Source organism: Rhinoderma darwinii, chromosome 8, assembly GCF_050947455.1.
Source record: "Rhinoderma darwinii isolate aRhiDar2 chromosome 8, aRhiDar2.hap1, whole genome shotgun sequence".
Lineage (NCBI taxonomy): Eukaryota > Metazoa > Chordata > Amphibia > Anura > Rhinodermatidae > Rhinoderma > Rhinoderma darwinii.
This window is the reverse complement of record NC_134694.1, coordinates 98,728,000-98,752,973: the sequence shown is the minus strand read 5'-3', so window position 1 is coordinate 98,752,973 and position 24,974 is coordinate 98,728,000. Positions and strand designations below refer to the sequence as shown.

Genomic DNA, 24,974 nt, shown 5'->3' with positions numbered 1-24,974 from the left:
ATTGTCATGTGTGGACAGGAAGTCCGTTTCTCTATTGTCATGTGTGGACAGGAAGTCCGTTTCTCTATTGTCATGTGTGGACAGGAAGTCCGTTTCTCTATTGTCATGTGTGGACAGGAAGTCCGTTTCTCTATTGTCATGTGTGGACAGGAAGTCCGTTTCTCTATTGTCATGTGTGGACAGGAAGTCCGTTTCTCTATTGTCATATGTGGACAGGAAGTCCGTTTCTCTATTGTCATGTGTGGACAGGAAGTCCGTTTCGCCATTCATTACTGTCACAGCCTCGATGTGAGTCTTATAGGAATGAATGGAGAAACTGACTTCCTGTCCACACATGAGCTGCTGTGGCACTTGGAGAGTCCTATTACTGGTCACATGACACAGCTGAGGACCAGAAGGGAGTGGATATCTCATAAATACAGGCACCTGTAGGAAGATTACCCTCACCACAATTTACATAATGCGCCTTTTCTAATGGGCCAGAGAATAAAAACATTTTGTGGGAGGGCTCCTTTAAAAAGTTTCGATAGTTGACAGTCCTAGCAATGTATCCAAATCTTCGCTGTAGTTCTATTCATGAACCAGAAAGCACAGGATGAATAGTCTTTTAGGTCTCAAGGTTCGGAGAGTATTTGACACTGGTTTACATTGTATTGGACGTTAGAAGTAGTGCGTTTCAATTGGCACTTGGGCCACCATCCGAGCAGTACAGAAATGGTACTGCTGTCTGGAGCCCAGCCAAATATGAACCCAATTGATAGATGGTTGATGGACATAATAATGGCGGCTTTAATTGGGACTTCGATTTTTTGAGAATTTTTTTTGTTTATATAAATTATACATTAATGAGTTGGATTAGGAAGTTGAATAGTTTTATTTAGGAAGTGTCAAACTGGGTGAGTTGTGGTTCTTGCACTTGCAGCGTCTTGGCACTAGTGGTACACGTGTCGTTGGACCATTGGACGTGACCTCACTTGGAGCAATCGCCCACGGCTAATTTGTTGCAGAATTTCAGTGCGAATTTCACAACTCATTTACTCACTGCGAAAAACAATCTGCGGATTGTAGGCATGCTGCGGATTTTCAAAACTGTTGTGGAAATGTTGCAGGTTACAAGGAATGAAAATCCGTGGTTTAACTTCCGCACCAAAATCAACAACGACAGAATTGAAGATCTCATTTGGGGCAAATATATATATATATATAAATATATATATATATATATATATATATAGCCTATTGATAAGTTACTTTTTGTTTACCAATTCCAGTACATTAATGGATGAATTCTACTAATATGAAAGAAAATAGAGACCCCTTCAACTGCTTTTCTGGGAGAAATGATAGATGATCGGGCCGTGCCCTGAAGTGATAATATATAATGCGGAGGGGAGGTTGTGTTTTAATCGGTGGCTTTCATTCTGCTGTACAATGTACGGTCTGTTTCACAGCAGAGATGGTGAACGCCTTGTGTTTCCTGATCTATTTTTAATGACTTCTTCCTCTCTATAATACAGTTCAGGAAAGATTATCAGTAACTACAGATGTATCCAGCTACAGCAATTATTGAAAGAGCTCTGTTCCTGGAAGCCGCTGGATTCATTTGGCCTAAATGCGGTTTTATTCACTTCATATTAAACATGTAGAAACGTATTAAATGAAAGTATCTACAGATTCATAAGTCTGCATGAAAAGCTGTCTGCCCTGCGTGTTAGAAGTTGTTCTGAAAGAAATTTGAAATTTAAATGGGTCCTGTGTCTCATAGAGACTTGTAAAAAGATGACGTTGCTGGTGGTCCTGGCACTGGGACGTTCACAGACTGCTAGAATAAAGGTGCCGTGGCATTTCGAGATCTGATCATGTCTGAGCCATGAGTGTCTGTAATGTTACGGATTTCTAGAATGATGCGACTGTGGTACTTGACAAAATGTGGTAATTTTTTAACTATGTACCCAAGGGGCACGGTGCGTTGCCAAAGCTGCAGACCATTTGTATCCCGGTCTATTGCCGACGCTCTGGCTGGGGATTCCGCTTCTGGAGGAGCCCCTGGCATTACTATGCATATATGTACAGTGACATTAGGGGCTCCCTCTATGAGCGGAGTCCCCGGCCAGAAAGTTGCCGACGGTCTGGCCGAAGATTCCGCTCCTAGAGGGAGCCTCTGATGTCACTGGGACGTCAGGGGCTCTTCCAGGATTGAAGTATCCGGCCAGAGCGTCAGCCCTGGCTGGGGATTCTTTTCCTAGAAGGAGCCCCAAAGGCCCGATCTACAGGGGGCTGTGTATGGCGCTATCTCTACAGGGGGGGGGGGGGGGGGGGTGTGTGGCATTTTTCGGCCAGAATTCCCTGCAAGTTCTAGGTACTTTTTGCCAACCTATCCGGCCTGTGGGAGCATACCCTTCATTGATCTACAGTTGCTCTGTTATTGGCAGATTTTATTTAGATTTACATGGAGGTTCCCTTTTAAATTGCTGCTAAATCTTAGTGCAATGCTTTTTAACCCCTCTTAACAAATGAGTTTTATTCCCATTTTATTGTGTAATACGTTGATACATGACTACATCTGCAGCTTCTAATCTGGATAAGTGAATAAGCAGTAAAGACACTTCTAGAGGGAATAACACACAATTTTCCACTGACTGTTACTGGCGCTTAACGTTAAATGATAGGATGTTCAGTTATAGATATCTGATAATCCCTTAGCTTCTTGCAGGGGGATGTGATTTCACCATGTTCTTTGCTTGTTACATGCTCTCGTATTAATGACTGGGAAAAATCATCCGTCATGTAAATTCTTCTGCCGGTGTTTTGCTAATGACTGTTGTCACATTTGTAAGTCAGATTTTTAGGCTTCGCTTGTGACATGATGTGCAAATAGGGGATTTAAAATGTCATGGATCCTACATCACATACACACTGAAAGCCCCCATAAGTTTCAGCTACAGACACCGCATTGCCTACAGATGATGATTTTGGGCATATTTAGTTGCAAAACACCAGTGGGCGTTGTAATGAATACCATTTTTGGTTGTTACCCATTTAGATGTCAAATATAACTCCAAAATAGCTCAAAAGGCTATTAGACAAGCTTTCACAAAAATAAAGTGTGTCTCAATTCAAGTCCATGGGAGTTATAAAAATGGTGACGCAAGCTTTCTTGGCAGACTCTGTTACTCTTAATGCCATGTTCACACATGTACTGAGGCGTGGACAGAATCTGCAGCAATTTGGCTGGCAATGCATGTGAATAGGGTTTTTTTTTTATGCCCCATTCAGATAGAGGAAAATCCTCTCGTAATAATTATTTAGGCAGATTCCATGTTAAAAAAAAGCTGTGGCTTAATCCGTGTGCGAATTCACAGCTCAAATCCAAGTTTCAGCTGCCTATTTCTGCCACGGATTACCTTGAAAATCCAGCGTGGATTTGCCTAGTGCAAATCCTGAACGTGTGAACATTAGCCTGAGGCCTCCTCCTGCACATGGCTGTTACTGTGTGCACGGTTCGTTATTACGGGACAAACGGGCAGCGGAGTGTCATCCACGGCCCCCCCCCCCCAATAACGGGCCGTGCACACATAAGATGTGCATTCAATTCAATGAGCCCGGACCGTAATTGTGGACCGTATAATGACCTGTCCAATGCAAGAATTTTGGAAACCGCGGTCATGTGCATTGGCCCATAGGTTAGCATGTGTTTTATACTATCCGCAAAACTATGGTTGTGTTCATGACGCCTAATATGCTTGAATGGAGAAAGCCGCACACATGGACAGCCAAGTGTTTATTCATTCTCTGCCTGGATGTCAGCTACTATACCTGGTGGTACAGGGGTCAGCTGTCCCCCGTTCTTCTGATGGGAGTAGTAGAGGGGGAACCCCCACCTATCAGACATATAAGGCATAGTTTTTAATCACAGTATGTGTTGACACTTTTTTTTTTTTTTTCTTTATAAATCTTTTATCGGTATGGTCTACAAGACCAGCAAATTGAATGTCAAGTCTAGCATATTTGTAATATATCTTCAATGTTGCGGTGTTAAAGGGGTTTTTACGCCATAAACATAATTGAGCGTTTTGATTGGGATCTGACCATTAGGACCCCCCACCGATTTTAGAGGGGGTGTCAGTTGTTCCCCATTAGCAGACAAGAGGACGACGCTTATGAACCTAACATTATTTTCTATTAATGTAGGTGGCTCAACAGCTACTACTGATCTCCAGAACTTGCTCACGTGGCTGTTTCTGTATTTCCAATAAAGAATAAGGGAGAGTTCCTGCGTACTGTTGATACGTGTTTTTGGTGGGAACACTTCTTTAAGGCCGAAGTCTACATGCAAAACCACTTTTTTGTAGTCTGAGAACAATTAAATGCCTGCATGCCCTCATGTTCCCCAGGTGTTAATGGCTTCCTTTATTGATGATGCCCCTCTATATATATATATATATATTTAATAGATGCAATAACTGTGGTCACCAGTAGTTATTTTGTGATTCATCATGGATCTACCGATTATAGAGTAAGTATTACTCTACCTGGTCATTCCATAGACTTGGAGAGAAAGTTCGCAAGATGGGTACAGGAAGGGTCAAATGAAAAAAATAAACACGGATACGTGGTATATCACAATATGATATACACAGACATAGGGTATATACAGACATAGGGTATATCACAATATGATATACACAGACATAGGGTATATCACAATATGGTATACACAGACATATGGTATATACAGACATAGGGTATATCACAATATGGTATACACAGACATAGGGTATATCACAATGTGGTATATTGTCGTTGGGCTTTTTAACAAAGGTGGGATATTACTCTAAATAAATTCAGACTTTATCTATGTCTACTGATGTCCAATTCTTCTTTATGTCCCATAAAACTGTAATTAAGGTTTTGTTCATATCTGCGTCGGGGTTCCCTTAGACCTTTCCGTCAGGGGAACCCATGAACGGAAAGGCAAATGGAAACCATAGCATCAGTTTAAATTACCATTTGTTTTTCAATGTTTCCGTTGCAAATGGTTTCAGTTTGCCTTTCCGTTTATGGGTTTCCAAGACGGAAAGGTCTAACGGAACCCATGAATGGAAGTGTGACGCTGATGTGGACCGGCCGTAACCGTCATATGTAATCTGCCTTATAATATGTTGGTGATGCATCCCGATTGGTCTCCATAAGAAGTAGTTCATAATCATCAGGATATCTTAAATTTACGAACCAGTTCTTAGTTTGTCCGCACTTACTGGCTTAAATATACTTTCTGCAAGCTCAGAGGATGCATGGCTTTGGGAAATACTAAAAATGTTATTAATTGTAGAGTCAGCAAAAAAATAATAGCTCCTCAGAGCATAAATCATAACGCCTGTGTGTGAGGCATGGAAGGGAAGGCTGCCTTGTTCTTCTGAAGCTCTAGTACATTCTTCCAATACTTCATGTGACACTTACAAAGGTGTGGATGTTTACAGTTATTATATATGCTGGTTAATCTTTACTCATCTGCTGACGAGCGAGATCTATGGGGGATCTGTGAGTTAAAACCTTACTGATCAGAGCTTCATGCCCCTTTTGTTACAACGCAGAGATTTGTTTGTCATCTCCAGTTTTGTTGCAAGGTTTCATGTACATGTGCAATATAGTCCCTCTGATTTCAAGGGGAGTGGTAATTCCCAGTTGTCCATTTATTCACACATTTCTCGGAGGAATAGCCTAATTCAGAGTTCTAAGAAAAGATGCTCCAGAATTGGTCCTTTTTCAAGGGTAACTAAACGTTTAGGACTTTCTGTTGAGCCTGTACACCGCTCGCTCGGCTTTCCAAGGAAAGACGATCAGAAATAAAGCGGCACATTGCTCACCCGAGTGCTTCTGCTGCTTCGTTTTAGCGATCGGAGGGGGTTTTCCCTGCTCGGGCCCCCACCGATCAAATCTTCTGACATGTCGCTATGACATGTCAAAGTTTTTTTTTTTTCAATTCGTTACCCTTTAAGTTTTTTGTGGCACAGATTAGTGTCTATTCCAAAACATGACCACGCCAATAGACAATTGGACAGAAGGGGTAGTTTGCCTAAATCACTCTATATGACCGTACACCAACATTGTCGCCTACAGACCTTAAGCTTAACATGATGATCTGTATTTCCAGTTCAGTTTGTTTAGTGTAGTGATCTCCCATACGGCACGCCCTGTGCTAACCATATGGGGTTTTGCTAAATACGTCATTTGCTTCTATCCTTTCTGTTGAAGGTGGAGAAGCAGCTGCTCCCCGTCTCCCATTCAGGTATTCTTGTTATTACTTGGTTGGCATAGAACCAACAGTATAGTGGTTATAATTGGTCAGTGTATAAGAAGCAACATTAGATTTTTAATTGTGGTAAAATAAACTTTCTGTAATTGCCCTCTTACACTGGGCAAATTATCGGGCAAACGAGCGTTTAAAAAAACACTCATTTCTGATAATTGCCATGTGTAAACAGGGCAGCAATCGGCAGATAACGAGCAAGCACTCGTTCGTCTGCTAATCGTATCGTTTTAAATGTGTAAAATGTTATCGTTGTCGGCAGCACATCTCCATGTGCCGACATAGTACAAATGTATGGGGACGAGTGATCCGAGTAACGATCGCTCATCTGCATACTAGCTCCTTGTGAAAGGAGCAAACGAGCGTCGATCAACGAGCTGTGTCGTTGATCGTTGCACCGGCCAAAGTATCTTTACGTTTTATTTCGGTCTTGAGAAGGTCTTGCTGTAAATGGATACAGTCTGAGGCTACGTTCACATGCTTAACAAAAAACGGCTGAAAATACGGAGCGGTTTTCAAGGGTTTTTTTGCAGCATTTTTACGGACGTTTTTGGAGCTGTTTTTCTATTGAGACAATGAAAAACGACTCAAGAAGTGACATGCACTTCTTTTTACGCAGCAGTTTTTAATAACTTCCGCGTAAAAATCGCCCCATGGGAACAGAACACAGTTTTTCCCTTTCATCCCCCGAAGTTTTATCCGTTTTTCGGCCCGAAAAACGTCTGAAAATAGCCCGTGTGAACATACCCTTACATTTAAGTATGGTGTGCTGTTTGGCATAGTAAGCAGGGTAGCCCGCTCTATGAATTATCAAGGCGTCACAAATAGGCTTCTACCTGGATATACACGCTGCGCCTCATGACTTACACACTATCCCTCCATGTTTCACACACTGGTACCCCATTATTCATTTATTTTTATTTATGCTCTTTACTCATTACTGCCCCCTATATTTCACCCCTATTATTATCACTCGCACATACACCATTCATTTATTATTTTTCACTACACATCCCATGCACCACACGCCACTCCCCTCAAGACTAGTGGGAGTGGCTATTATTATTTAAAGCACCTGTTTCACTCCCTTCATCATCGTTTCTGACCTGGCTGTGTCCATTTGTAAGTATGGCCTTTTTTCTGTGTTTTTGTGGTATATGTCCCCTTGTTTTTATCTGTTTTATACCCTTACATTAATTTCAATAGGATCTTGCCTGTGTGCTGCATTATAGGGCATCTGTCACCAGATGGATTCTTTTTATTTTAAGGGCATCTGCACCCACTAATAGATCAAGATTGCAAATGCTTTACGTAAATGAGCGCTTGAGTACGTTTAGTGCCTCTAATTATGAGATCGAAGCAATTTGGCAGGTGCCAAAGTATCAAAAAGCTTCTCTCTCGTAGCAGCAGGTCGTCTTCTAGGTATCTGTCAAAATGTCTGCCAGTAGACAGATACCCTTTAAACAAGTTGTCTTAGAACAACACCTGTCAATATACCCTATCAGGGCATATAGATATCATACAGGGGAGTCCTCCACTTGGGACCCCACTCTGTGCCAGAATGGACAGCTGCTCTATCAGAACTGTCGTGTCCTTGTATTACATGAATGACCATTCATTTGAATGGCTTCCGTGTAATGCTAAATTTTTCCCTGCGGTAGTCGTTACAGGGGAAGTGTTTTCTTAGACCAGACATCCTACGGCAATAACTGATTGCCAGGGGTAAGAGTAGCCCAACCCGCGGCGACTGCTTGTATGTTGGACTGATTATTGGACATGTTATATGCACTGTAGTTTAAACATGATTAGTGCAGTTAATAATTATATATCAATTGGGAAATTAGATAATTTCATGGATCCGGGAAAAAAATGGAAACCAGTGTAAGAACTTTAGATAGATGGCATGTTTATCTAATCTAGGATTGAAATAGTTAATGTTTTTTCATTTATTTTTTCCCCATCATTTGACTGCCACTATTTTACGGTTTGCCAGTTGGGGCCGACCGGTGACCTCCACAAGGAATTGTAAAACTTTATACACCTTGTGCCATAATTACTGTATATTTATACATGTATAATGCAGGAAATCTTGCTTGGAGCAGACCTCACGTTGTAGTTAGGCTTCATTCACATCTACAGTCTGATTTTCTGTTATGCTCCGTCATAGGAGCAGAATAACGAAGAAACGGAAAGTGCCGGATGCGTAGCATAAAGGACACCAACGGCGCTTTACAGAACCCATTGACTTTACTCTGACACACATGTAGACAAAGCCTTATAACGCATTATACTTGTACGCTCTTCTATTTTATGCTAGAAATAAAACAAATGAGGATAAAAATAGCGAAATTGAAGCATCCTTAAGAAACAGCGCTGCAGTAAATCCAACGCTATTTTTGTGGCAACTTCTCCTATATTATATACGTGAGGAGAAAGTTGGGGAGTTTCAATATATGCTTGTATGGATATTGGTGACCGGGAGACTAAAAATAGCACTACATTTCTTCAAAATGGCCGAATATGGTTTAACATCTTTCCTCTATTTAAATGATGTTTCCCATCACAGCAAGTGGCGGAATATCGCAGGATATGCTTTTACTTTAGGAACGCTGAAGGTCAGACTACTGCCACCCCCACTGAGCCTGAGAATGAATGGGACGCAGCGTTGGTTTAACGCTGCTGCCCCTTCACAATTTTTCCCTGCACAGAGGCGCTCCCAGGTGCCCACTTTGCTGTTTTATTCAAGTGAAGCCTGGGCTGTGGCTCCTTCGTTCTCAAGATAGGTGGTGGTGCCGGCAGGCGGACCCCCACGGCATATCCTATCTATATGCCATGACATTATGTGATGGGGAAAATGGTGTCTGGGTATATTACACATGACCATGTTTCTTGAGCATTGTCACAGCTTTTAACTATGACTTTGTCTGAAGAAAAAGGTGTTTCACTGAGCAGCCTTCAAATTTCCAATTTTTCTCAACGGTCATGTAACTTCATGACTGAAATTTTACTTTTGAGGTGTGTTTTGACTTTTACATACAGTTCTTTCTCACTCGATGTGTGGAATGTGGATTGTGTAAGCCTAAACGTGAAGATACATGTTTTGAGATGTAGGGAGCGTCTGCTTGTTTTTGTAGATTGTTGATCTCCTGAGATCTTCTAATCTTCTGGCGATCTCTTGCCTTTTCTGGTCGCGGCTATAATCGTGTCCTAAATTGATAGTTACTGTATGGAGTTAGAGCTATAATAAGATATAAATGGGAGATACTGCATAATTACTGTCCAATGCCTGAAATAAGCACTGAGAATTTGCTTGGTTGCGTCTTAATGGTTTGGCAGGTAGACAATGCCTATCCTCCCTTTTTGGTAAATCTGTGTTTGTGCGGTTGGGATTTTCTGATGCAGACTGTTTTTGTATAAGCTTTATTTATTTTTTCTTCCTCCTACTTGTCTTGTTCTTGTGTACTGCTGTGGATTAAGAAGAATGACTACTTACAAGTTGGGTGAACTCTGTGGGTGAACACATGGGTGTGACCGATGTCTAAGGTAAAATTGACATTGAAGGGGTTGCCTCGCCAAATACAACCCTTCTGATATAAGGGCTGCCGGCAGTCCGGATCCTGAGCTGAGCAGTTGATGTTGCCGGCTGCTCGTTTGATATGGCTTCCTTTTAGATGTAATACATGGATGGACTAAGTCTGCCAGAACGAGTGCCGCTATTTGTTAGCAGCTCTTCTCTGGATATTACCCTCTATAATATCCAAGTACCCTATTAGGGCGTGCGGACACGGGTTGTCCTGATGTGATCAGCCCTTTTTTAAATGTCTAGTTCCCACTTCCTTTTTGTAATTGCACTTGAATACAGTATAAGAATGTAAAGCTGTATGTATTATGTAGACTTCTGTAAAGTATCTGGTTACAATCGAGTTGTTAATATATTTTGTTATTGCTTCTAGGTGTAAAGCTAATCTGAAGGGAACGTTTTTACAAGACGACTTTGCACGCAGGTATGTTTATTTTTCCATTTATTACAGTTAATTGTAGGTTGTATTTGTATGGGAAATAGTTTTCCACTAATATCCCATTATTGTTTGTTCCCTAGTGATTCCCTCAATCGCTGCCTCCTTTATCCGTTGCCTTGCCTTTTATTTAGTTTACTATAGACCTGTCCGAGAATGACCTTGGTGAATGTTGGACAACCATCCATTGATAAAACAAAAGGGGTTTAGCATCCCTGAGACTCTTCTGCTCTGCCAACACCTCTTGATAACTGGAAATCTCTCGCACAACATTTCAAATCCTTGTTTCTCAAAGTTTCCACGCGAAGTAACACTTATTCAGATAAATTTCATCAAAGTACCCCCAGGGCTATGCTCGGACACTGCACCTACCGTATTAAAAGCACATCATGAGGACTGTAGGAGTAACCCTTCCAGACCTGACATGTACCCTCAGAGGTTGAGAACCTAGGTTCTAGACTGTGCACCACTGAAATTATCCGGATATAGCTCCAATGCATTTTAATATCTGTTCACCTGTTATCAATGTATGCATGCTATCACATTACGCTCTTATTTATTTTTTAAAGGGGAGGTTAAATTTGCACAGTTTGGACCCCGACTTAGTAGCAGCGCCATCCTTGACTATAGTCTGTGTCTGGTATTGCAGCTCAGCTTTTCTAATTGCCAACACCATGCACAATCCATGGTCAAGAGTGGTGCTGTTATAGGGAAATAAAAATAGATCCCTGTTTCCAGTCTCATACAGCCCCTTTGATTGGAAGTTTAGGCCCTTTTACACAGGGTGATTATCGGGCAGACGAGTGTTCATATAATGCTCGTTGCCGTTAATTGCGCTGTGAAAACAGGGCAACGGTCAGCAGATGAACCAACAAACGCTCGATCAGCTGGTCGTATCGTTTTAAAAAAAACCTGAAAGATTATAATTGTCTGCAGCACATCTCGCTGTGTAAACAGGGACACAGCTGCTGACATGATGATAATGGATGGGGACGAGCGATCAGAGGAACGACCACTCATCCCCATCCATAGCTCTGTGTGACAGGAGCAAATGAACGCCGATCAACTATGTCTCATTGATCGGCGCTCGCTGCAGCGGCCTATTGTTGGCTGGTGTAAAAGGCCCTTTACTACCAGATTTTGAGACTTGTTTGTCTTTCAGGTAACTGCAGCCGCCAACAATGGCACACACGACACAGATCTCCAAAGATGAACTGGAAGATTTAAGGGAAGCATTTGCTAAAGTTGGTAAGTAGTTTGTTCCAGTTTTTATCTTCTATTGTTGATGTTTTCTAATGCAGGGTTTGTTCTCAAGACATTTCCTCATGTAATTCAGAAAGCAGATCGATAGGCTCTTCACGTCTGATAGATTTCCAAAATGGAACGTTCCGTGACACTGAGATTCTTAGGATGAAGAAAGGATGGCAGTGTCTAAACTTCTATCTATGTCTATTACAACCTGCTTTATCTGTGTTCCTTTTTAGATGACACTTGTAACTTTTTATACTATTTTGCATCGAGAGGAGCGCTTCTCGCAAGTTCCTCCAGACCTGCACTGGATGAGTGGATGATGGGGCAGTTTCAGATTTAGATTTTTTTTTTTAGCAGCAGTCGTCCGGCCGTGTTGCATTTATGATGTCACTCGAATGGGGGATTTAAACCTCCACTTTTCCTTACGATACCAGTCGTAGTCTCTTGTGACTGCCTATGGTCCTGATTCCTGATATTCCCAATTATTTCTTACTATGAACCTTTGCGCCATTCCTGGGTTGTTTCCTGTTTTGCCATTTCTCTTTGGTTGTAATGTTTTGGTTGCTGGCCTCCTATTCTGACCTTCTGGCTACATATGTGAATTCGTTATTTGCCTTCTCCCTCGTATCGATGCCGTCTGGCCATCATATTAACCTCTGTAACGTCCCAACAGCCCCCCCTGCATCGAGATCGGGGGGAGCCGTTGGTTGGCACAGCTGCCTGGGGGCCTGACGAAGTCCCCCAGGTCCGCCATTTTTGTACTCCTATGAAGCTCTGCCTCCGGAATCGCAATATGCTGCAATACATTAGTATTGCAGTATATCGTGCAAGCCATCTAACGATCACTGGTTAAAATCCCCTAGGGGGACAAGTTAAAAAAAAAAAAATATGTAAAAAAAAACCAGTAAAATAAAGTTGTGTTTTTTTTAACAAAGAAAAAAAAGAAAAAATTAAAAGCTCAAAAAATCCCCCTTTTTCCCATTTTACCACAAGTACAATGTAAAAAAATGAAAAAGCTAACCGGTATTGACGCGTCCGTAAAAGTCTCAACTATTACAATATATCATTATTTAGTCCGCACGGTGAACGCCGCAAAAATAAATAAATAATTAAAACCTCAGAATTGCAGTTTTTTTGGTTCCTTCTCCCACCAAAAATGAAATAAAAAGTGATCAAAAAGTCTCACGTACCCCAAAATGGTACCAATATAAACTGCAGCTCACCCGCAAAAAATAAGCCCTCACACGGCTAAATTGACAGAAAAATAAAAACGTTATGGCTCTCAGAATGTGGCGACAAAACTCAAATTTTATTTTTAACAATCAGTTTTTTCCTTGTAAAAGTAGTAAAACATAAAGAAAACTATATAAATTTGGTATCACTGTAATCGTATTGACCCGCAGAATGTTAACATGCCGTTTTTACCGTACGGTGAACGCCGTAAAAACAAAACCACCCAAAAGGTTGAGGAATCTGTTTTTTTTTCCTAGACCACCCCACATCTATTTTTTTTTTCTAGTTTCCCACTACATTATATCGTACAAAAAATGGTCCTGTGAAAAGCTAGAAATCGTCCCACAAAAAACATTCCCTTGTACGCTAATATTGATGGAAAAATTAAGAGTTATGGCTTTTGGAAGGTGGGGAGGAAAAAACCAAAAGTGAAAATCCAAAAAATGGCTGCGCCGGGAAGGGGTTGAAGAACATCTGTCTCCGGTTTATCAATTCCCTATCTCCTAACTTATCTAATAGGCGTTATGATGCTGATAACTATAGTGTGGTTTTTGTTTTTTTCAAAAACGTTTATTATTTGCAAAGTTCTGAACATTTTTCTAACTACGCTAATTTGGCTATACTTGCTAAATGGGAGGTTACTTTTTCTTTTCACTCTGGGTGGTGTAATGTTTTCTGTATGATGCTGTCCAATCACTGTTGTCACTTCCGGCCGCAGGTCCTTCAACACAGCGACTCAGCGCTCCTTCAGGAAGATGAAGGAACTGCGGCCGAAAGTGACAACACAGTGTGATTGAAGCTGAGATCACAATGGGCTGTGAAGAGAAGTTTATGACGCTGATTGGACAGGGTCATACAGAAAACATTACACTGCCCAGGGTGAAAAGAACGAGTAACCTCCCATTTGGCAACTATAGCCAAATTAGCATATTTAGAAAAATTCTCATAACTTTGCAAATAGTTTTTGAAAAGGAATTCACACTAGTTATCGGCATCATAGCGCCTATTGGATTAGTTAGGAGATAGGGAATTAATAAACTAGTGACAGATCCTCTTTAAATTGATTTTGCCCCATTATGGTCCTGATCAGACAATTCCCTTCTTGGACACATGAAATTGCATCCGAATCTTTTTCATATGTAGGCATCATAACTAAAACTTTATTGATTGGGGGATATGTTGGTAATTTATGTCCTCAAACCTTACCTTGTATGGAAATCTGACTTTTAAATTCCCCTTTTGTGAAAAAACAAACACCTGGTGGCTTCATTGCCTTTCATTCTTTATATGACCATAACTTCTATTCTGAGCAGGTTTTCGGCAGATTTGTCCTTTCGGGTGAGTCACTTAGTAACAATTCTGTAATTTCCTGTATATAAAGTCAATGAAGGAATCAAAGTTGCTGTAGCATGCTTGTGTATAGGAAACCCCTTTACTGCACAAACAATATTTAGGCTGCCTCATTGTCCTCAGACAAAGTAAGGGTGTAATGCGAGACAAATACAATATAAACGAAAACATATGCAAGCGGTTTCATGGTCTATGACTCAAAAAGGAATAAAGAACAGCAAGTATCTGTCCTATCAAGGCACCAAAATACTCAGTTTATTTTTGGCAGAATGTTAATTCAATAGTTCCACCACAATTCTTGCTAGCGTTCATTGGGATCCATCAAGAATGTTCCCTTATATAGAAATGTCACTTCTATTTATTTCTAACATTTGAAATCCATATCCTGCAAACATCTAAAAATGTCATTTTCTTGACTGGTCACTGAAGATTACCCTCCCCTCCCTCAATAGCTCCCGATTTCAGAAACTAGAGACACCCCTGCAAAGAAGGCCGTTGTTCAGCCAATACGGAGTATTAACATATTGATCCACGACTACTTCACTTAAAGAGGACCTGTCGCCTCCCCTGACTTGTCTGTTTTAGTACATACTTGTATTCTCCAAAATAAAACAATTTTGGAGCATCTTTTCTTAGAACTCTGCATTGTGCCGTTCCTCTGTTATTCCTCATAGAAATGTATTCATACATTGACAACTGGGTGTTACCAGTTAAAGGTGTGTCCCTACACTGTCCAATTAGTGCTGACCTTGGCAGTGTGGAGTGACACACCCCTTAAATAAAGGGAATTGTAACACCCAGTTGTCAATTTACTCATACATTTCTAGGAGGAATAAAAAGAGGAGACACAACTCAGAGGTCTAAGAAAAGATGCTCAAGAATTGTCCGTTTTAGTAAATACTTGTATTTATCATAAAATACCATGTCTAGAGAACTGACCGCTCCTCTTTAAAGGGGATGTCTTACGGAGACACCCCTGTCCATATGTCCTACTAGGGCTTACGGATTTCATACTCTGGATTCCTTGTTCTGGTCTCCTCTCTGAGACAGGATGGGGAGCCGCTCTGTATTACATGTATGGCCTTTCATCTGAATGGCCATCCTGTAATACTAAGTTTATATGTCTGGCCTGAGAAGGCTTCCTCTGGCAAAATCGGCTGTTTGCCTGATGAGACAACCCCTTTAACTAAAATGATTCTTTAACTTTAACTTCCAAAGATCTGGCACTACTAAAGGTCATTAGATTATTGAAGTCATATTCTAGGCATAAAACATAATGTAAAGGGTTGTCATGTCCCGGAAACTTACCTATTAGTCACAGCAAAGATTGGTTACAAAGAGCGTCCCTCGCTCTAAGTCCTTTTCTGTTAGAATGCTTTTCTAATGATAAGCTGATCAGTGTCCTACTGCTAGGACCCCCAGCAAATCAGCTGTAAACTGTGGGAGAATCCTGTGTATAAGAAGGACATAGCTGAACTAGATCGGGTCCAGAGGAGTGCAACCAAGGTAATCTAGGGAATGGGTTTATTGCCGTACCAAGAAAGGTTATCGAAAATTTGGGTTATTGAGTTTAAAAAAAAAAAGACGACATAGGGGTGATCTAATTACAAAGTCCATATATACAGTACAGAAATATTTCTAATGCGCTTTATAAACAAAGGTCTGAAACCATATCCAGTCGGGATTCTTTACTGTAAGAGCTGGAAGACTATGGAACTCTCTGCCACAGGATTTTGTGATTTATGATTCACTGAACCAGTTCAAGAGGGACCTGGATGCCTTTCTTGAAAGATAGAATATTACAAGTTATGAGTACCAGATTCTAGACATGGGATGTTGAACCAGAGGTTTAATTTGCCAGATTTGGAGTCTGGAAGCAATTGGCATATGTCTCATACGAGTTCTAGCCTTCCTCTTATTCAACACGGCAGGATTATAGTTTGGACTTGCTTGATCTGTCTTTTTTTTTTTTTAAACCCGATCAACTATGTAATTTGGCAGCAAGTGTCTAATTCCCCTGTATAGCAATCACAGGAAAAATGGAGCATTACACAGTTTGCATTGATCAATGGATTTTCCTTATAATGCACAGATGCGCTGGGTCCTCCAGGGCGAGAGATGCTCTTGTAACCACTCTTCACTCGGGCTGATAGATGAGGGTAGACCCCCTTCCTTTTATTAACCCAGAATTCCTTATTAGGGTGTCTCAAAATGAGATTTCTAAATTTGACAACCCCTTTTAAGAGTTTCAGAGCCTAAGGCATCTAGTATTTACCTGTTGCTGAGTTCTATTTCTCTTAAATCCTCATGTTCATGGTGTCTTTTAATGTTTTACCGTGAAGGACTGAGCCGGTTTCCATGCGAAATATGACTGCAGAATCCAATGTCTGAATAATCTTCAGCGGTCAAGCCCTTTCATAGTTTAAGAGCCACTTTTTGTCTTTTCTTGGCAATATTCATCTGTTCATTGCGGAAGCTATAAATTATTATACAATATTACTATATCCTGCCCCCTCAACAACCCCAATTAATACTGATGTATCTGGTTCTCACTTTTTAGAGATCATGAAGGATTCAGTAAACTGAGCAACACTTGTGTCTCAAAGTACAAACGTTCCCTCCCTGAGCAATGAAGAATTTCAGTGATCATCCAAGTGCTTCTGTTCAGTTCCTGCCATCTGGATTAGCGCTCTAGTGGTCTGTTAGCAATCCTCAAAATGGCACCGTGCCTTTAAGAAACAGGAGTGTTCCAAGAACGACTGAAGGAAGGAACTCTGCAGCTGCAGGAATTTTCTGTCCTATATCTATGTGGCATCTCCTAAACCTTTATAGTTTCTGGATTTTACTGGAACTTTTTTTCTGCTGGAAGACGTTAATATTTTATTCCTTACAAGGCTGTGTTCAAAAGTTTTTGGATTTTTTAAATGAATTTTTCCTTTTCCTCCTCCATGGGAAGAAATATCTTTTTAGAAGGGTACCCCACAGGGCATGGCTGCAGTGGGGTGTTTTTTATTTCATTTTTAAAAAAAATTTCCCCCTTGAATCTTATTCTTGGATGTGTACGTAGATTGTATAATAAATCCATTGCTATGAGTAAGAGCCCAGGGTCTCAAAAGTTGGGCTCTTTATTTCGAGGCTGGATTCACCCTGGACCGAAATGCTGCAGATTTTCCATGACTAATTTCCATGCAGCACACAGATGTCGTCCTTGTGCTGTCCGTGTTTTTCACTCATCCAAAAAAACGGGCCAGAATAGGATATTCAGTGAATTTCTCGCAACGGACACACGCTGTTATGTGAATAGCGCCATTGAATTGCATTGGTCAGTGTGTTGTCCTTTTATTTAAATAGACAACACACGGACGTGAAATACGTTTGTGTGAATAGGGCCTTATCGTGTTAACTTTTCAGTGTCGATAGGCAATGATGTACATGTCCAAAATGATTTCTTAACGCAGTTTAGTTAAAGTTGTCACGTAATTGTTGACAAATCTATAATGGGAAAGATGTTCTACTGGGGATTTTGCATTACATATGTAGTATTTGCAAACAAGGATAGCGCAGTCGGAGACCTATGTGATTATTTTGCATTGGAGACCATAAATGTTTAATGCTTTGAGTGTTCACGGCAGGTTGAACATCCAGACCTCTAATGAGAACATCACCTTCGCTAAATAACCATTTAACAAAGACGTTTGTAGGGCCAGTGACTCATTCCCTGGAAAATACATTACTACATTTTTGTAATCTTATTTATTTACATAATGTGTTCTGCACATTGCGGATTGAGCCACAGGAGGAACATCTTTTTATGGAACTTTTTCTCACATCCTGTTGTTTCAGCCTATTTCTAGTACATATTTGGAGGAAGCGGAGCCATGGCACCGTTTTCCTCTAATACCACCTGTAACTGGATTGTGTAGTCGAAGTCACAGTCCCCTTCAGGCTAGTTTGACTTTTCTTTAACCCTGTCTGTTCTAAAAGATGTAATCACATGAGCACAGTGCCCAGTATTTGACACTGAGGATAGACTGGGCGTCTCGATTATTTCCACTGTAAAGGATGAGATTTTTCCAGACGAAGAACATGTGTTTGCATTCAGGAAGGTACATGAGTGACCCCGTGTAATCCCTCCATCCTCCAAGACGTTCGGGGGTCTTGAGAAATATTTAGTTACGGAGTATTGAAGAGATTAGTATAAACAAACTATCGTGGACCCATTCACAGGCTTCAGATTAAATTTTGTTTTTGTCTATAAATATTCTCTACACACACACGGCAAAATACTTTAGACTTTTGGAGCCCATTCAACCCCCCTCCAGTTGCCAATTTGTTTCTTTTTCTCCTTATTTTTGGCCGATCAGTTACAAATTTCATAGATATCCATAGAAAACCGCTAAATGTAGGCGCCAGTAGCAAATTTCCGACCAAGTGAAGATCGTGTCCCCCTATTTCCTCAGTGACATTGGGGGAGATTCATCACACGGCTCTTATAGTAAGAATGTCCTTTGTTGCCCATAGCAACCCCACAGATTAAATATATATATATATATATATATATATATATATATATATATATACACACACACACCCCCCCCCCCCCCTCAGGTAAAATGAAAGCTGAGCTCTGATTGGTTGCTATTGGCAACAAAGGACGTTCATACTATGAGAGCTTGATCAATCTCCCCAGTAATTGCAATTTTTTTTTGTTGCCCTTAAATTAAAATGGATCAACATTTCTTCTTTGAGAAGACGCTCCAGCCTATTAAATCTGGTAGTAATAAAACCGATGTCATCGGATTAATGAAACCGCGCTAATTACTGCAAACAATCAGGTCTGTGAAAACTGCCATCACTCTCTGCGTTGGATCGCCCATCACCAATGTTCTTGTGGATATTCTCGGAAGTGTATTTACAACAACTGTGAGTCGTGGGTGTCCACCAGAAAGGGCTCTATGTTGGAAAAGTCGCACGGCTCTCTGAAAAACTGGCAGCGCATTACTTATCTTGCGTGTTTAGAAACCTCTGAAAAACAAGCTGCACAATCGACTGGAACATACGAACGCGTGGGCAGAAACTGCACAACTGACTGAAATATCCGAATGCACCTTAGTCGACATTTTTGACTTTTATTGTGAATTATGTAGTCTATTTTTGTACTAACCCAGTTTTGCTCGGTGGTCCCAGTCACTATGTTCAAGTTGACGAGTCTTGTTTTTGTCATAAAATACCATTGCGGTCGCACCCCGGATCGTAAAATATGGTTCTTTGGGATTGTGGACGCGGCAACAATGCCAGCTATTGTGTATATATGGAAGTTGCTCACGGTAGAAGTGCTGTAACCCTCCTTTCTATTCGACGTGTGGTGCGCCCAGGAAAACCATTAACAGGGGACGTATACTTCATTTGTGTTTAAAAACATTTGTGTCAAGTTTGTCCTAGAGGGACATAATCTTCACTTGATCCTGGGTCTCTTGGTGCATTAGCTGTGTCCACCTTTGGTGTATATGTATAGTTTGAATTGCTAGTTTATCAGCATATGGCTTCATTCAGATGGCTGTGTTCGGTCCGTGATATATGGACTGTGTCTCGGCAGTATTTTCCGGACCGGCCACAGTTCAGGGAGTCGGGCTCCTAGAATAATTATCTATGATGCTGTGAGTCCCTGCCTCCCCACGGGAATACTGTCCCGTACTGAAAACATGATACAGTATGGGACAGTATTCCCGTGGGGAGGCAGGGACTCCAAGCATCATAGATCATTATGATGCTAGGAGCCCAACTCCCTGAACTGTGGTCGGTCTGAGAAATACCGCCAAACACAGTCTGTATAACACGGACCAAATACGGCAGCCTGAAGGAGGCCTAACTGATATACACGTAGTTCCTATACAGATGACAACTGTACCATGCAAGTGTGTTACGGCTCAGAAATTCAGATTTATAGTAGCCCATCATAAACGTGTGACATTATCAGGTGTGCAAAGAAAGTAGATATGAGCAGTACAACCAACAGCCAGACCATATGGATCATATATGTATCCCAACTTCAGGGGGGTGCTCGCAGTAAGTAAACTGGTCGAAGGGAAATAGCAAATCCAAAGAAGAGAAGGAAACCGCAGCACTCCAGTAGAAAAGTTCTTATTTTAGTCACCGAAACATCACCTGCAACGTTTTAACCCTCACAAGTTCTTTATCAAGCATGATAAAGACCCTGTGAGGGTTGAAACGTTGCAGTTGATGTTTTGGCGAATAAAAGAAAAACTTTTCTACTGGAGTGCTGCGGTTTCCTTCTCTTCTTTGGAATTACCAGGTGTGCAGTCACAGCCACATTACAGTGTTGTGTGCCAGCCGTCACAGCGACTAATGACGTTGTGTAGCCTGGGCCTAAGGTTAGAGCATGACGTGTCCTCTTGCGACAACTTCTGCAATAGGAGCAATTTCTAGGCTGATAAGTGGGACACACGTCAAATACAGGTGAAATGTATATGATTGTTTGCATGAGGTTTATCATGGAGGTTGTTGCGCCCCCAAAAGTTACTTCCGATTTGTAAGTTGCATTATATGCTTAGGTTCGACTACATACTCTTTCCATTATCAGTTGTGGGTCGTTTGGCAATAGTTACGACTGACCGCAATCTTTTTTGTGACGTGCGGCTGTTACGTGACCGTTGTATCCGATACACTTTTAAGCGAAATGGACATAGTTGCAGGACAGTAAGAGAATTTAGAAACCAGAACAAGTTGCCTCCCACAACAAAACTCCCGGACTGGGCGTTGCAAAACATAAGTTGGTTCGACTAATATCTTCACAATTATCTGATAATTGACATTGTTTTCATATATATATATATATATATATATATATATATATATATGTATATATATATATCCACAATTTTGTGTATGTTTTTGGGACCGTAACGCTATTGGCTTGTACCTTTCAGTCACGGAGTGTCTTTTTTTTTTTAAATTTATTTTTTTTAAATCCTCATGTATTGTTTGTTCCGGTTGTAGATCTGGACAGCAGTGGATGCATATCAGATTATGAGCTCCATGATCTATTTAAGGAAGCCAACCTTCCTCTTCCCGGATACAAGGTTCGAGAGATCATCCAGAAGTTGATGAATGAAGGCGATAAGAATAAAGATGGGAAGATCTGCTTTGAAGAATTTGTTTTTGTGAGTATGGCGGATTACATACATTGTATTCTCATTGTCACCTGCTGTTTTTCCCGGTGTTTTTGAAGACTTGCTTGAAAACAGAGCATTGTTTGCTCTGCATCTTCCTTCTATTTATTTGACCAAGGATGGAGGTCTCTGCTGCTTTATCCTACAGTGTTTGTGGGATTTGTTTGCTAGCCGTGCATTTGTCGGACTACAAAGGGTCCAGGCAACAAATCATGGTCAACCACCACCATCAATAACCGCATGTGTTACCTAAGAAGATCTCTAAAATGAAGTTTGCCATTGTTATGTGAGGAATTGTCGACCTATGTTGTGGTTACCGTTGACCTGTGTTAGTAATGTGTACTCCGGTAATCTTAGTACATCCTGGAGTTTATTTTCTGGGTTAGTAAACCTTGCAGGAGATCTCTCTGATGGCCAAGTATTTAGGTTTGTGCTGGGAAATTGTTCACTCAAAGCTTTAACTCTTTCTATATTCGAACAGGGCCAATGCCAAGTAGTTAAAGGGGATGTCCAGGATTAGAAAAACATAGCTGCCTCTTGCAGAAACAGTGCCACACCAGTCTATGGGTTGTCCGGTATTGCAGCTAAGCTTCCGTGAAGTGTATGGGGTTAAGCTGCAATATCCCACACAACCAGAGGCAGCCATGTTTTTCTAATCCTGGCCAGCCCCTTTAATGGTCCAGATCAGACTTCTCGTTGTGTGAATCGTATAAGTGATTGCAAATACTGTTACTGCCTGTCATGAATCATCTTTTATTGCTTTTCAATTGAGTTTTAGCATTTCTATCTGACCCTATGAAGATCATGTTTGCAATAGACCTACTAATACACACATCCGGCACAGCTTTTGGCTTAATGGAGATCTCATAAGTGATCGCACCATCCTGCTGGTAAAGATACCTAAAAGTGCATCTGTGAGGGAGCGCTGCAATGCTGTCGGATTGCACAAAATTTGCAGTGTGCTTGCTTCTACTCTTGTCCGGTGCCTAGTCCTTAGACCCATTGAGCCCACCTGCATTTTTGGGCTGTGTCACTATGTAGCATTAGGTGGAGTTCCGCACCGCAAATTCACTGCAATTTAAAGTACAATGCATAGGGATGGAGTTTCAAAATCTTTATCCAGCAAAAGCCATAGACCATGCTTTAACAAGGAGTTGCAAGAGTTATGAATCTTACAAATAAATGGGTTCAACAGTAGGGTTATAGACTTTAGATAATATGTTGTGATCATAGCATTGTTTATACATTATTTTTTTTTGATTACCCCCCCCCCTTCCCCCCTATTTGTTTTTCTGCTTTTTTTTTTTTTTTTTTTTATTTTTTTATTTCTTGCAGCTTCATTTTTATTTTATTTTTAATGTTCTTTGGATGTTTGTTCCGTTTGGGTTTGAGTTCTTGGTTGCCCCGTAAGTTATGGGACTCCCGTATAGTAATCACTTTCACCTTTTTGTGTTATTTTGCACATTGAGCACTTATTTCTGTTGTACATTTTGTGTCTGTCATTTACGGATGTGTCCGCTGCAGTGCGCATAACTGAACTCCTAGTATAACATTATAATAATAATAATAATTTTTGTTCGATTTTTATATAGTGGCAGGTAAGTAGGAGTAATTTTAATACCTGTTGGGCGAAGCAGAAAAAGTACTGCGCAGTTTTTGGAAAGCAGTATAGACCTGTTACTTCTAACCTATAAAGGTCAATGCACTCTTGTTTCTCGTGATCCTACATTATTTTAAAGAACCTTTTAAGAGATCCCTTTAAAAACCCAGTGACTAGGTGTCCCATGTACTTAGAAGTTTGTTACTGGTGACTACATTTTGGAGTTTTTCCTTTAGATTGATAACTATGGGTGATCAGCAACAAGATGAATGGATATTATCAAGGACCTCATGATCACACCAAGCCATAGACGGCACACCTTGGAAAAACTGTTTATATAGTCGTCAAGAGTCAAATTGACATTGACAAAAATTAATAACCAGTACAGTGCATCTAAATGATCAAAATGCAAAGCTTTTTGCCCTGGTAAATAGGGTAATTGTTTTATTCTGGGTCATTTTAATGTTAACAACCATCCTCTCTTTTATAACCGTGAATAAAAGTTTGTTCTCATCCCTGTTCCCGGCATCATATAATGGCAATATAATCATGTCCTGGCGTGTAACAATGTATGTGTAATAAAATAAACTCTGAGGGTGGAATTGTTTTTTCAAGTACATTTCTACCCAGAATGTATTTATACAGGATGAGAATCACTAAAGTGAAGTCACTTAAATTATCACATCAGGGCTTTGAATAAATGGCTATTTCCTAATATATCTTAGTTCTTGTCCTCTTTATCCAATGAACATAAAGTGTAAAATGAAGCAAAATTTACAATCCTCTTAATTAATAACATCCTACTGTTTTTTAGCTCTACAGTTCCTCTGCTGACCTATGTGTCTCTATGGTAACAGACTACAAACACACCCTGTGTAGTCTGATCCTACAGTGCTGCTCCTTTCCATACAGACATTGTTTGTAGTCTTTACTATGGAGGCACATAGGTTGGCATAAGAGCTGTAGGCATAAACGATGGATTAAATGAGACTATTTTTTAATTTATATGCACTGGAACAACAAAAAAAGGTGGACCTCCCCTTTTACTGTTCCTTCAAGATCCTGGGATAAATCACGTTTTTCGTCTTCAAGGAACGTCGGAAAGAGAACAATCGCTACAAAGTATCTGCTTGAGGAACCCAGTCCGATTTTTTTGTTTATTATTATTTTTTTTTTGTTTCATCATATACATTTTTACCATATTTAGTCCTGGGTGGAATATCCCATTTTACATTCATTTAAAGCTACCCGGGCCCTGGGACAAAAAAAACCCCAAACACCTGTGGTATTGTCTGTAGCCCTTGTCTTGTGAGTTTTGTCACGGAGCATGTGAAATTGCATGTGATGTGAAGACTTGCTTATAGACCTCAGTGACTGAATGGAGGGTTTGTCCGCCGCATTGTCTTCACTATTGTGTGTCACAATGGATTTCTTCACTGCTTCGCACCGTTTGTTGTGCGCACACAAAGCTAGGATAAAGTGGTACTTTATTAAAAAGGACCTATCAGAGGAGCGTTTTACAAATGCCCTTTTAGTGTACACTAAAAATAGGAAATCCATATTCTAATACCTAACTTTTATGCTGATATGATCAATTTTTCCTTACAGGCCCAAAAGCCTGAGGCTGCACTACTGAGAAATTGCGATGGCAACATTATGATTTGTCAGGTGCAATGTTGTCGTGGAAAACCTAGTGTGGATGCAAATACAACTATATACATCCTTTGATGTTTGCAGTTATATAGTTTGTACCATTGAAGACACATGTCCAAGTTAAACCAGGGGAGGGGAGGGGTAAATATAAGAACTTTGTTTCCCCCTATTGATCCAGAAGAAGGCAAAAATAAAAGAAAAACAATACAGCATGAGCCAGACTACCCTAAGGCCAGGAACAGGCACGGACGTTTAGCCAGAGTCAGAAGTGGATCCAAAAGGAAGGAGAGTTCTAAAGAAAAGACTGATGTATCTCCTTTTTATTTTTTTTATTTTGGCTCAAAAACTGTGTGTGATCCTCGCGGAAGGGT

General features: G+C 40.6%; 1 protein-coding gene across 2 annotated transcripts in view; it reads left to right on the top strand.

Moving 5' to 3' along the window:
• Nucleotides 1-24,974, top strand: part of PLS3 (plastin 3) — a 62,928-nt gene that overhangs the window by 19,140 nt on the left and 18,814 nt on the right. For both annotated transcript variants that reach the window (XM_075835974.1, XM_075835976.1), the window contains exons 2-4: nt 10,264-10,314; nt 11,489-11,574; nt 21,178-21,341. In XM_075835974.1, coding sequence (XP_075692089.1) covers nt 11,508-11,574; nt 21,178-21,341 — 231 coding nt within the window. In that variant the 5' untranslated portion in view covers nt 10,264-10,314; nt 11,489-11,507. The remainder of the gene's footprint in view (nt 1-10,263; nt 10,315-11,488; nt 11,575-21,177; nt 21,342-24,974) is intronic.